We start from the raw sequence: 14338 nt of genomic DNA on the forward strand, positions 1-14338 counted from the left end.
AGTCTATCGACAGCATGATGTCGCCTTCCCTCACGGCTGCCAACACCGAGTGCGGGGTCTCCATCTTGAACCGCGTCTTCCTGATGAAGTGATTCAAGGTGGATAAGTCGATCACAGGCCTCCATCCTCTCGACCCCTTGGGCACCAAGAAGATGTGACTGTAAAACCCTGGAGACGGACACACTATCTCCTCTATCACCTCCTTGTCCAGCACTTTTGCACTTCCTCCCAAAGAGCCAAGAACTTCAGAGAATCTTGAGGATATGCCTTCCTGAGCTGCGGCTTGTCCGACAGAGGAGGAGAGAAGTCGAATGGCAGTAGGTATCCCACCCAAAGGACATCCTACCACCCACCTCTCCACCCTATAACTCTGCCAATTGGCCCAATGGCCCGCCAGGCATCCCTTCACCCGTGGCGCAGGAGAGGGAGAGGCGCCTAACCTACCGACAGCCCCCTTTACCTCTGGCCCTTGTGCCCCTTCTTGGTTTAAAGGAACAAGAGCGAAACGGGCGCTGATCTTCTGACTTAGGCTGAGTTGAAAGGGAAGGCCCTGCCGAACTCGAAGTCCTCGACGGCCTACCAGGCGAAGATCTCCTTTGACTGCTGCTGGACAGGGGGAGGAGGAGGAGCCACTACAACACTAGGAACATCACTTACTCCAACAGATGACTCACTAATATGTCCATGAATGGTCATGGGCGTGGCAGACGTACAAATGTTAGATGAGGGGGAATCCTGAACACTCAAGATCAAAGGAGAATCCCCTAGAGTCGAACTCTTGGAAGCACCAGTGAGTGAGGCAGGCAAACACTCCTGCTGCACCAACTCGGCGCTCACTACCTTCGACCTCTTGACAGGCGCCTTGAGATCCTTACGGCAATGAATAGGCCTTGAAGAAGAAGGAGCACTTACATCATGTGCACGGGCAGGGGAGGTTGCAACATGTTCGTGATGTGCATGGACAGGGGAAGTTGCTACATGGTGGCGATGCGCACAGACAAGGGGGGTGGGGGGTGTAACACACCCGTGATTCAAGGCAGAGGACAAAGCATCCTCTGTAGACTGCACGCGGGAAGGAACACTAACACTGCCTGAAACACCAGCACTCTCGGGAACACGTCCACGTTGTTCCTCCCTTGTAGGCGAAGAAAGGGCAAAGTCCTTAGCCTTCCAACGCTTGATACACCGACGGGGCGTAGAGGGGGGAGAGGGAGAGGAAGACAGCACTGGTTACTTATGTGAACTCTTCTCAGGAGGTGGGGATGAAGCAACATGTTTCCTACCAGTCCTCCCAACCAATAAGGCAGCCAACTCACATCCAAAACAGAGTCCAACCTCTGAAGCACTGCCTGGCATATGACCTCAGACTGATGTGGCAGAGAAGGTTCCGATGACAAGGAAGGGAGATGTAGCGAACTGGGCGGCAGGGATGACATCACACAAAGACAGATCCTGTGACATCATCAACGGGGCTGACGCCACAGCGTCACTCCGACTCGAAGAAGCGGCAGCAGATACTGGCAGAGCAATACAAGATGGCCGACCTCAGCTACCCACAAAAACGAGGCTGGGACGAGGGGGGATGGTCTGGCCAGTCCGGGGAGGGGGGGTGTGAGCCTCCACAAAATGCGCCAGCAACCCCTCCAAGGACGGGGGATCCCCTAGCCCGAGCGTCTTCCCAAGCCGCCATTTTGGGCGCCTCCAACTCTGGAAGAAAAGAGATTAATGAAAAAGCCTCACCCTTCTCGGGAATCAAATTAACTCCCGAGGAAGAAGGGGCTACATTACAAACATCAGCCTGGTGGCCTCCCGATACTACCATCAACGAATCAATGGAAGAAAAGGAAGGAGACGCAGGAACAATGCTACTATGGGGGTTGACTACTGCAGGAGACGAAACATCGGGCAGAGGTGAAACCCTCCGATGCTCTCTCTTGCCATAAAATGACCTCCACTGCTCTTTAGGGCATGCCCGGCGTTCCGTGCAAGGAATCGTGATAGTACAAAAATTAGAACGACACCCACTGCACGTTGTGTTAGGTTAAGTTGCTGCCGAAGCCAAAATACGAGAACATGGAAAACCTGGAGCTCCGGGGCACATACGTTGATGCCGGGAAGGAGTAGAAGCCATAATATCAGCCAAACACACACACACACACTAAACACAAGCGAAACGGGCAATGAACCAGGAAAAGGCCAAGAGAGGTCAATATGACTCTCGCCCAGGCAGTCAAAGAAAAGACTGGCGTAGCGGCATGGTCCTTGACCAATCCTCATTCGAGCTACGCATGCATTGCCAGATATCACAAGATTTCTTGCTTTCATCTGCTTTTTAACCGGATCCAGCTGGGCGCTAGAAATTATCCTATTGTTAAGACTGAAGGTTTGTTCGCGTATGAACAAACTGACTGTCACCACAGATCCTTTGTAACCCATATACATAGCCAGACAGAACCGGAAAATCTTCATGCTGTGGAGTTTCTAAGAGCTTATAAAAATGTACAATAAGTCTAGTGTAAAGAAAGGATACTGGAGTAATCTAAGGTCTCCGTGTATATTTTATTGACTGGTTATGTATGTTGATAATTGACCAATGGTTTTGGTCTTGACCAAGATATCTTACTTCTTGAAGTATAGTCAAATACATATGAATGTAGTATGTAGTTCCTGAACTGTATTTATATAATAGAGCAATTCTGCCCTTGTTTTTATTGGTTCTATGAGTTTTACTGACAAAATGAGTTTGCAATGGGTAGGCTACATAAGTCACAAGTTAAGGTTACGGTTTGAGGATAAGAGTTCAGGCATGGTCACTCTCCAATTTTCTTTCAAAAATTATTTACCCTATAGCTCTCCATAAACAGCTAAGGATGTGCTATTCTACTGAAAATGTATCACACTTGAGCAAACACTAGCTTCTAAATCAAGGGCTAGGAGTTCACTGAAAGGGCCTTCCTCGCTTGCTTCCATCACCGCAAACCCACTCAACACCTGCCACTACTAGCATTAGCTTTTGAACTGTAACCTTCAGTGTCAGCCTCACCTCCAAAAGCTCCAACGGTAAAATTATTAGATATAATAGCAGCACAACTGTACTGTTATCATATCTACAACTATACTATTAGTATACAATAAAAATCAAACAAGGATGATAAGAAATCACCTCCAAACAAAATAAAAAATTAATGACTGCACATTCCTAAACCTACTACAAAAGGAAAAGGGAATGACAAACAAACTTGTAAAAATTAGTATATTGCAACATATTTAGAAAACCTCTAATCCATGTAGCTTAAGACACTAACTAAAAGGGAAGAGGAGGAAGTATAATTGAACCTTCAAGCAGACTTGCAATAAGTACAGATATTTTGTTAAACCTCATTTCCCAACTCTTCCAAAAATATTCCTCATTCCTACACAACACTCACCTATTTTTCCATGTAACTCATAACCTCCACAAAGTCTGTAGTGAATGGTTCCCCTGTTGTAATAAGCACTGGCAAGCTCAGGAAAATAAATTATGGCATTATTATAATCTTCCAGGGCCTTATCAAATTCCACTTGCTTATACCTAATGTATCCCCTATTGTTGTAAGCAGCAGCCAGGAACTTCTTCCTGAAAAGGAATAAAACTATAGGTAACATTTTAAGCAAGACATTTAATATATTTATTGCATCCATTTTCTTACTCAGCGGTTATTAACTCTGGAATTCCTGGAGGACCAAAACTCAATTACAGCTTACTACTTCAGAATTGGACTATAACTTTCTTGCATCACTCACTGTACATTTATGTCATATTATACTAGTTTTGGCCTCATTTAGAAGCTGAATAATTGCACATTGTTTTAATCTGATTAAAAGTGAAAAACAAAAACCTAATGACACAATGTAGCAAGCCAAGAAAGACAATTTCTTCAGTTTTCCTTAATTATTACGAGCCAAGTCGATGAGTTCTCACAAGCCTGAATTTTATTTTTCACTAATACATCTACAGGGTAGAGCATTTAAAAAAAGTACAACATTTTGGAGCAAAGAAAAGCACGATAAAGTTAATTTGAAATACCTGCAACACTATTATTAGATACACAGAAAAAAAAAGACAAAATACAGTACAGGGTGATCCGGTGTCAGCGCCATAAAATAGGCAATTTATAGCACCATAACGGGCCGAGTTCCGGTTACCGGTGCCATGAGCAGTCTTAGGGCACGCCAATAATCACTTATGGCACCATAACATACCCGACAGAGGTATCATAATGACGCTGATAACCGGTTATCAGCACCATTAAGCGCCACAAAATGAAGTTTTTATGTTAAAACAAAGTTTAATGTATACTTACCTGGCAGGTATATATATAGCTATATTCTCTGTTCCACCTGGCAGAAATTTCAAATCTCGCGGCAAACGCTAGTAACCTATTAGTAGTTCAGATACCACCACCCCGTTACCGTGGCGCTAGCGCCAGGAACCGTTCCCACTTGGGCCAGATTTTTCTCTGAACCCTGTCTCCTGAGGGGAGGAGGGTGGGCATTAAATTATATATACCTGCCAGGTAAGTATACATTAAATTTTGTTTCAACATAAAAACTTCATTTTAATGTATGACACTTACCTGGCAGGTATATATATAGCTGATTGACACATTTGGAGGTGGGTCAAAGACAGCAACATTGTTAGAGTATAAAATATTATTAAAATGAAGTTTTTATTGTAAAACTAATATTGTAATACCTACCTGAACACCTGAATGATTCCCACCCTCCTCCCCTCTCATACAGAGTTATTGAGTTATGATTGACGTGAGAGGGCAGGTGTGACCGGCCCGTGAGGCAGGGCTACTAGCGGTGGGCTGGTAACTAGGTAACAAGGGTGTTTGCCAGGAGATTGGCAACACTGATCGTTTATTTTAACCAAAGATTTGGTAAATTTTTAATAAATGATGGTTCGGGCTGGTAAGTGACCAGGGCTAGTTCAGGTGTTCAGGTAGGTATTACAATATTAGTTTTACAATAAAAACTTCATATTGCAATACATCCCCTGAACACCTGAACTAGCCCGATTAACAACATTAATTTGGAGGTGGGGAATCAAATCTGCCCGGCCCTCAACTGTACCAGTTGTCAGTCAATATAATTGAGTACACGAGTCAGTCTCAAGTTCATTTGTCACTCGTCCAAGCTAATCTCCCATGTGTGGCCTTCTAGGCCTCCCATATGTGGAGGGAAAAACTCCCTGCACCTCTACCCTAAGGTCAAAACTCATTGAGTGCGGGAGGGATACAAACCTGTTTCCTCTCAGCTGGCTATGTGCCTCACCTGAGTAGATTAGATTAGATTATAAAGTTTTTGGCACATTGCCAAGCGCCGGAGCCGAGGGGCCATTCAGCGCATATATATCTTAAGAATAAAAAAAATTCGCTATCACACAAAGAAACATACACACAACCGATCTAACATACAAATCATTCATTCATAAAAACCAAACAAGAAACCTAAAACAATTAAAAGATATTAAATTCGTAAAAAAGACCAATATTTTTTTTAAAATGTCATAATTTGCTCTGCCTGAGCACCTTCACCTAAAATATCGGCAAGTGTCTTATTTGCCAGCAAACAAGCTCTACGTTTGGTTTCAAAATGAGGGCACTCCACCAAAATATGCACCACAGTCAAATCCACATGACAGGTGGAACAGCGAGGAACCTGCCTATCCGCTCCACTCATCATTAGATACCCGTGAGTATATTTAGTGTGGCCAATACGTAATCTAGCTAAAACTATCTCAGACCTTCTATCCATCCGGCTATGAGGCCAAGGATGAACAGAAGGCCTAATCGACTTTAATTTAAGATTATTATCTAAAGTAGACCAGTGGGCCTGCCACTGGTCTCTACAATAAAATCGAATGGTACTTTTAAAATCGGAAACAGGGACGCCCATGTTGGAAATGTGCCTAAGCCTAGTTGCAGCTTTAGCAGCGTCGTCAGCTCGCTCATTCCCAACAATTCCAACATGGGACGGAGCCCAACAAAACCTAACAGAAAAACCTCTTCTATTAATTAAAAGATAAAACCAATCTTGTACTTCTTGCACTAAAGGGTTGCAAGAGACTAGGCTTTTAAGAGAAGATAAAACACTTAAAGAGTCGGTAAAAATAGTAAAAACCTTGTTAGTATAAGAACTATAAAAAATATACTTAAGAGCAGTCAAAACTGCCAGCAGTTCAGCTGTAAAAACAGAGGAATTAGATGGAAGCTTCTTTTTAATAATATTATCACTAGTCACTACAGAGCAACCAACACCATCAGAACCCTTCGAACCATCAGTATATATATGTTGAGAATCACCATGTTCAAAAGCATGGTCCAAAAAACTTGCCCTCAACTGATCACCAGAGCTGATACTCCTGCTGTCCCTAATTGGGCAGATTTCTAAGAGTGGCCTCCTTCCAAGGAGGAAATTTTGAGGGCGAAATTTCAGCTACTGCAGGGGGTAGTAATCCCACCTCCCTGGCAGAGCTTGCTAGTCGAACTTCAAGCGGCTTTGGCAGTCTAGGTCTATTTAGGGCTCTATCAGTTGGTTCTCTAACATACTTATAATTAGGGTTCAGCTTTGATGTAAGTACTCTTGATATGACTCTCAAGCCTAATTCCTCCCTACGGATAAATAGTGGGGGAAAACCTGACTCAACATATAGGCTTTCTACTGGAGAAGTTCTATAGGCTCCCGTACAAATACGTAAAGCCAAATTATGGACAACATCTAATTTCTGCAGTGTTGTCTTGCATGCACAACCATAAATTTGTCAACCATAATAAATTTTGCTTAGGCATAAAATCTGGTACATCCTCAAAAGGGTGATTCGATCTGCCCCCCAATTAAAATTAGAAACAACTTTTAGAATATTAAGACGAAGCTTCACGTTACATACAACTTCATTAACATGTTGAGCAAAAGTTAATTTCTTATCAAATGTAATACCTAGATACTTAATGCTATCTTCATAAGGTAAAATCGAATCATTTAAAAACAGTGTAGGGATCTCTTCCACTCTTCTTAATCGGCAAAATCGTATAGCTTTGGTTTTTTCTGGTGAAAATTTGAAACCTTTAGCACTGGCCCATAATGTTGAAGCATTAATAGCAGTCTGGGTCTTTTGACAAGCTTCGACAGCTGTAGACTTGCTACAGATTATTGCATAATCATCAGCAAAGGCCAGACCATGCACCCCGACAGGAACTTGTTCTAGTAGGCCGTTGACAGCTACATTAAAGTGTTGGACTAAGGACGCTTCCCTGAGGTAACCCTTCTTCTTGAGGGTAAGCAGAGGAAATGTAAGAGCCCACTCTTTACTTTCAGGTAACGTTCTGACAAAAAAATCTTTCAGACAATAGAACAAATTACCCACAACACCCCACTCAACAAGTTGCAAAAGGATACCCCTCGCCAGGTAGTGTCGTAGGCTTTTTCTAAGTCAAAAAACACTGCAAACAGTCTGGTTTTGCACAGCAAAACATTCTGTATCTCCGAGTAAGGAACATCAAAGGGTCAGAAGTACTACTATTTTTCCTAAAGCCAAACTGCCGATTAGATAAAAGATTCTTTGAATCCAAATACCACACAAGTCGAGCATTGACCATCCTCTCATAAATCTTGCTAACACAACTAGTTAGAGCAATTGGCCTATAGTTCTTAGGAAGGAAGGAATCTTTAAAAGGTTTTAAAACAGGTACAATAATCGATATCTTCCAAGACACTGGTGAAGTTCCCGAAAGATAAAAACTGTTTAAAATGTCTAAAAGAAATTGTTTTGTACTTCTAGGCAAATTAAAAATCATTGAGTACAGTATATCATCTTCCCCAGGAGATGTTGGGGAAGATAACGAGATTGCATGATCTAATTCTTTCATGGTGAAAGGAAGATTATATGACTCTGAATTTGAACTAACAGCAGGAACAACCGTGGTACCGTCCCTAATATTCCTGAATGCAGTAGAGTAATGTAGGGCACTAGATATATTGGAGAAATGCCTACCAAAGGTTTCTGCAACTTCTCCAGAATCAGATATGAGTAAGCCATCAATTTTCAATATAGGCAAGGGAGGTGGAGAAAATTTCCCTTGCAGCTTTCGGATTCTGTTCCAGACTAATGACATAGGGGAATCATATTTTAACTCGCTTATATATCTGATAAACGATTCCCTCTTTGCCTGCTTAAATGTTTTTCTTTTGCTTAGCAAGAATCTTTCTTTTATAGATAATTTTATTGACCAAGCAAGGATATCTACGATATCTCTTGTAGCAAGTTCTTGTTATCTTTCGGCTCAAGGCACATGAATCGGCTCCACCAAGGTACTAGAGGACGACGAGGTTTACCAGAAGTTCGAGGAATAGACAGCATGGCACCACACAGCAATATATTGATTAAATACTCATAAGCAGATGTTGGGCTCTGAAAATCAGTTATCTCTTTATCAACTTCAGTATATTTTTTGAATAATCCCCAGTCAGCCTCCCCTACCTTCCATTTTGGTAAACATGGAGATGGAATATTTTTCATATACTTTAAGTGAATGGGCCAATGATCACTGCCATGATCATTCTGGTCTACTACCCACTGATAATCTAACCTCAAAGACGAAGAGCAGATAGTGAGGTCAATGGCTGAATCAGTATTATGGAAAACATCATGTCTTGTAGGGGAACCATCATTCATTAAAGTGATGTCATTTAAGTCAAGCAGCTGTTCTATTATTAAACCCCACCGGTCGCAGTTTGGCTCTCCACAGAGGGTGTGCTTGGCATTAAAATCCCCCATCAAAATGAAGGGTTTAGGAAGCTGGTCTATCAGTGTCTGAAGATCGTTTAATTCTAGCTGACGGGGATTACCCTGCGCATCCTGCAATCTACTTTCTAATAAGATGGATCGAAGGTAGAGAGAACAAAACTTGTGATCCATTTACAATTAAAAAATTGGACTGCACAAGCCTGCAACACAGTGTTCAATTGAACAACCCTGTGATTAACAGACTTGCGGACTATGATGCCTGTGCCTCCCTGAGCACGTACACCTATCAGGGGTGGAGACCTGTGAAATGAATAATTAAAACCCACATTGGGTGTGTGCTCTCCCAACTTTGTCTCTTGTAGACACATCGCAGATAAATCATGTTCCCTAAACAGAACCCGAACTTGCTCTCTATTTGGTATAAATCCACGGATGTTCCATTGCATGAGAGCCATTATTTAGAGGAAGGGATCTTAAAATTCCCTACTAATTTAGGAATCTGTGTCCTGGTGAGAGAGATCTTATCAGTTTTACCAGTACTATTTGACCTAGATCTAGGTGTTACAGATCTTTTAGAAGATGGGCTTTCACTTGCCCTTTCAGTTTTACTTTTGTTCTTTCTACGATTGCTGAGTGACCGTGAATGAGGCGAAGAGGTTTGTTTGTATGGTGTTTTTACGTTGCATGGAACCAGTGGTTATTCAGCAACGGGACCAACGGCTTTACGTGACTTCCGAACCACGTCGAGAGTGAACTTCTATCACCAGAAATTCACATCTCTCACTCCTCAATGGAATGGCCGGGAATCGAACCCGCGACCACCGAGGTAAGAAGCAAACACCAAACCAACCATGCCACTGAGGCGCTATGAGGCGAAGAGGGAGAAAGGGCCCTCTTCTGACGAATAAAGAGGGCCTCTATCTCCTCACCGTCATCTCCACGGTGCACTGTAATGACAGGATCAGTGAGGGCTCAATGTCAGGCATGTTCCTGACAGAGAAAATTCGTCAACAAATTAGAACCTGGCTGAACACCCTGTGAACCAACCAGGGTCCCCGGCTTGACCAGTGTCTCTACAACATGAGGAGCCCCGCCAGAGGGGCCATGAGAAGCCCCACTAGGGGGGCCGTGGGGAGCCCCACTAGGGGGGCCGTGGGGAGCCCCACCAGAGGGGGCATGGGAAACCCCACCAAGGGGGGCATGGGGAGCCCCAACAGGGGGGGCACGGGGAGCCCCACCAGAGAGGGCATGGGAAACCCCATTAGGGGACCGCCGGGGAGCACCACCTGAAGGGGCACCAGAAGTAGCAATATCCGGCTGTTGTGCCTTCAAGGCATCTGAATAAGTTTTCTTTCCCAACAGCTTCTTGGCCTGTCCCACACTGATGTGTTCAGCGATAGATTTAAGTAATGCCTCTTGTTCTTTTTTAAATTCACTGCATTTCTTATCTCTGGCTCGATGGTCACCCTTACAGTTCACACAAATTACCGGTTCAGAACATTCCTCATGCTCAGGCTTGCCACACGATTCACAAAGTTTATTTCTGGTGCAAACATTTGAGGAGTGTCCAAAGCCAAAACATTTAAAGCACTGGAGCACTCTCGGTCTATAAGGACGAACTTTCATAATTTCATTGTCAAGAACAATTTCAGATGGCAAAAAAGGACTTACAAATGTTAAAATAATCATAGACGAGCGGGGCACCTTGAAAACCTTGCAAACCACGTCTGGACACATCTCCAAAATTTCCTCTTCGTCCATTTCATGTAAATCTTCATTGAAGATGACACCCTTTGCATAACTAAAATTATAGTGAGGTTTTACCTCTTTTATCATACCTTCGGGATTAAGCTTAAATTTAGGAGCATTACTGATTGAACATTGGTCTTGGCATGAACTAAAACTATTACGCCCAAAGCGAGTTACTTCTGGGCTCCCAACATTGCCGATCTTCTGGCTTACCAACCTTTTCACCTTGAAGAGGTTGCCTCTCTCACCATGTGTTGTAATAATCAACCACTTAGCTGGGTCTGGTGATCTGGAGGTTTTTTACTTATTTTTACTTTGAATCTTTAGTTTTCAGTGGTGGTCTATATATCTCAAGATTCCTAGAGACCTCTTCCGCCTCTACAAGTCCAACACTCATAGAGTCTGACCTAAACTCTCTGTAGGCTCTGTGAGCTTCCGATTTGTTGTTGAAAAATATCCAAAATTCATAACAACCATAATTTTTGCCAAGTCTATTCCGTAATTCTTTTACGTTTCCAAATTTACAAAATTCATTAAATAAGGTATCATAATTCCAGTCTAAAGGGACTGGTTTTACATACAAAATGTTTGTAACAAGGAGCTCATTTGAAAAAGGCTCCAAAGTCACAATAGAGGAATTACCAAAATTTTCCTTGTCCTTATCCTTGCCCAAGTCGTCAACAGAAAGTTTTGGTGTCTCCATAACACGTACAATTAATGATTCGTCCAGGTAGCCCCCCACCCACCAAGGAGCCACATTTAGAGGACAGTGTTATCCCATACAGGGCTGCCCTAGGGGTACACCAGATATACACCCCACCCATCAGTGCTTAAGGGCGTCATGATGTCCGTCGAGATCAGACCCAGCACTAAGAGCAGGGTTTGACATATAAACTTTCCCCTCGCTCGACCACGTTAGGTACTCGAGTTCTACGGGTGAGGTGGCATGCCAACCATCCTCACCATTGAGAAAGAGAAATCCATTGAGAAAGTCCAAATCATGTCCAAAACCAATCCAAGTCATCAACATAAAATCCGTGCCTTATAGAGGGAGGAAGCAGAAGGATGAAAAGTTTTAGTAAAAGGAAAAGGGCTGACTCAATTAGTTGGATCAACAGCTGGGCACCAAGGCCCAGCAAGAAAGTAGTTCCCACCAGGCATCAGGGCCCAGCTGCTGAACCCTAAGCCCCCCATCCTCAGCAAGGCTTCAGCATCTGGGGGGTCACCTGAGTAGAGGAAAAACTGAAGACCTCCCATGTGGCTCTCGGGCTCTCATGTATGGAGGGAATCTGAAGACCTCCCATGTGGCTCTCGGCCTCTCATGTATGGAGGGAATCTGAAGACCTCCCATGTGGCTCTCGGCCTCTCATGTATGGAGGGAAACTGAAGACCTCCCATGTGGCCTTAGGCCTCTCATGTACGGAGGAGACAACCATGTCCATCGGTGCGTCTGCGACGGTGTCGTCGATCGTAGTGATGTCCTCTCTTGTAGTGTTGTACTCTGCCTGTCTGTACTCTGCCTGGTGGCACTGAAAGAATGTACCCTCAGATAGACCTAGACATGTTCTTTCCTATCTGTCCTAATACTTAAAATCCTCTTGTGATATATCATATCATGAATACCTTATACATATTCCTAATAGTCGCTCCCTGCTCTAATACTAACTCAGACAGCAAGATTTTTTGTTTGGGTTTTAAAAATAGAATTTAGGCCAAAGGCCGAGTATTGGGACCTATGAGGTCAGTCAGCGCTGAAGGGAAATTGACAAAGTTTGAAAAGGTGTGAAAGGAAGAAAAACCTCTGTTGCACAATGAGTCCAGTGTTAGGAGAGCGTGGAAAATAGGACGAGAGAATATGGAGAGAATATGAAATCAGAAAAGTGAGAGAGAGAGACGAGAGAGAGAGAGAGAGAGAGACGAGAGAGAGAGAGAGAGAGAGAGAGAGAGAGAGAGAGAGAGAGAGAGAGAGAGAGAATCGTCTAGGATAAAGAGAGAATATAAAAATCAGGGGAGAGAGAGAGAGAGAGATGAGATAGAGAGCGAGATAGAGAGAGAGAGAGAGAGAGAGAGAGAGAGAGAGAGAGATTAAATCACGATCGTCTAAACATCTCCACCTCCGCAAATTGCACCCTCTAAGTTAAAAGGGTATTATCTTAACGATAATATACTCGTATAACTCCGTACAGCTATGAACAACCGAACGAGAACTTGTTGCTAATGCGATCGACTCCTATAACAACATCACTTTATTGTATTGATCAGCGTGTGACAGTAATCGAATCCGATAGCAACATCCGTTAATGTATTCATCCGCGTAATTACTGTATTCATGTTATAAATGCAGCTGAAGCTAATAAGGCAAAATTACGTGCATCAGCAACCTGGACAGAAGTCCCGAGGTTTTGTATGAATTCCAACGCAGCCGTGGTAAAAGAAACTAATAGCATGAAAGAGCTCATTACTGTTGTTTTCACACAGACAAAGGATTAATAACGTATATAAAGTGTAAGGTTCGTAATACCTATGAAAACGAGTGAAAAACGAACGGAATCCTAAATTTAACGCCATCTAACCCGAGGGAAAAACTAGCTTCCAATGAGTCGTATCAGTCAAATTTTGGTCTTAAATTACATCGTAAGACGAACAGAATGACTTCGTTCCATAAGTTAAGTATCCAGATATTCATTAATATGCTAACTAAGGACAAAAACATTAGCCGAGACCAAGTGATATGGTTGAATCTGGAGCCAAGGAGAAAAAAAAAAAATAGACTAGCCGGCATCCTTGTCTGTCTAAACCACACCTCCTTACAATAGTGCTGTTTGAAGACAAGCTAGTGTAATTGTAATTTAATTGAAAAGTAATAAAATAATATTTAAAGGTAATTAAATTAACTTTATTAGGCCTAATATTAATTTCAGTTGTCATTGTAATTTGATAATACGACTGGTAATAATTTGTAACTAATTGACATAAGCACAATGTAAATACTGACGGCAATAGTCTGTTAAACGTATGAAGACGTCATACATACAAATTCCTTATATCTGACATCTGATTATATGCCCCAAGATAGAAACCTCATTGACTATGTTAAATGTCAACATAGTTGAACACACGTCTCCTTCAAGACGTTTGTACAAACTTGGCATAAGTGAGTGTGTTGTTACGTTAGTCATTTTAGGCAATCAGGAGAGAATGAGATGGATACGGCGACGCAAAACCCGTATTCGTCATCCGCTGATTCCAGCGTGAATGACTGCCGAGTTAGTGTTTATACTACGCTAATATGATACACATAATACAATTATAATGCTTTAGTCGGACAGAATCCGATCTTCATTCTGTTCGATTACATTCATATTAATTATCCTCAGATCGGATTCTCGTTCGTTTTCAATTACACCTGTACTGAATTATCCGAAGTCAAGAATGCCTTGAGCCTACAGCGTTAGCCAATATAAAATGACTACCGATATGTTTGTACAGCGAATACTTTAGGTTAGGCTAGGCTACTGAATATGCATACGATATATCATCGTGAACACTAGGCTAACGGTAGTTAATTTTATTCGATTTCTCTCCATACTGAATATCGTAAGTCAATATGCATTGAACGGAGAATTAATTGATATTAACAATTATCGTATCGTATACGTAGAGGAAAGAAACCTTAAAGACGAAGGAACATATCTGAAAGACCAACCATGGCCTAAAAGCTTCTGATGCAGGAACTCGAAGCAGGAAAAAGCCTAAAGATGCTCTAAGGACACTGTGCCTCTAAAAACAAAACTACTA

The 14338-nt window shown here is 42.6% G+C and overlaps 1 protein-coding gene across 1 annotated transcript in view; it reads right to left on the bottom strand.

Moving 5' to 3' along the window:
* The window catches only part of LOC135219136 (uncharacterized), a 220949-nt gene that overhangs the window by 159040 nt on the left and 47571 nt on the right, over positions 1 to 14338 (bottom strand). Inside the window, exon 2 of the mRNA XM_064255590.1 lies at positions 3429 to 3616. Coding sequence (XP_064111660.1) covers positions 3429 to 3616 — 188 coding nt within the window. The remainder of the gene's footprint in view (positions 1 to 3428; positions 3617 to 14338) is intronic.

This window comes from Macrobrachium nipponense, chromosome 1, assembly GCF_015104395.2.
Source record: "Macrobrachium nipponense isolate FS-2020 chromosome 1, ASM1510439v2, whole genome shotgun sequence".
Classification (NCBI taxonomy): Eukaryota; Metazoa; Arthropoda; class Malacostraca; order Decapoda; family Palaemonidae; genus Macrobrachium; species Macrobrachium nipponense.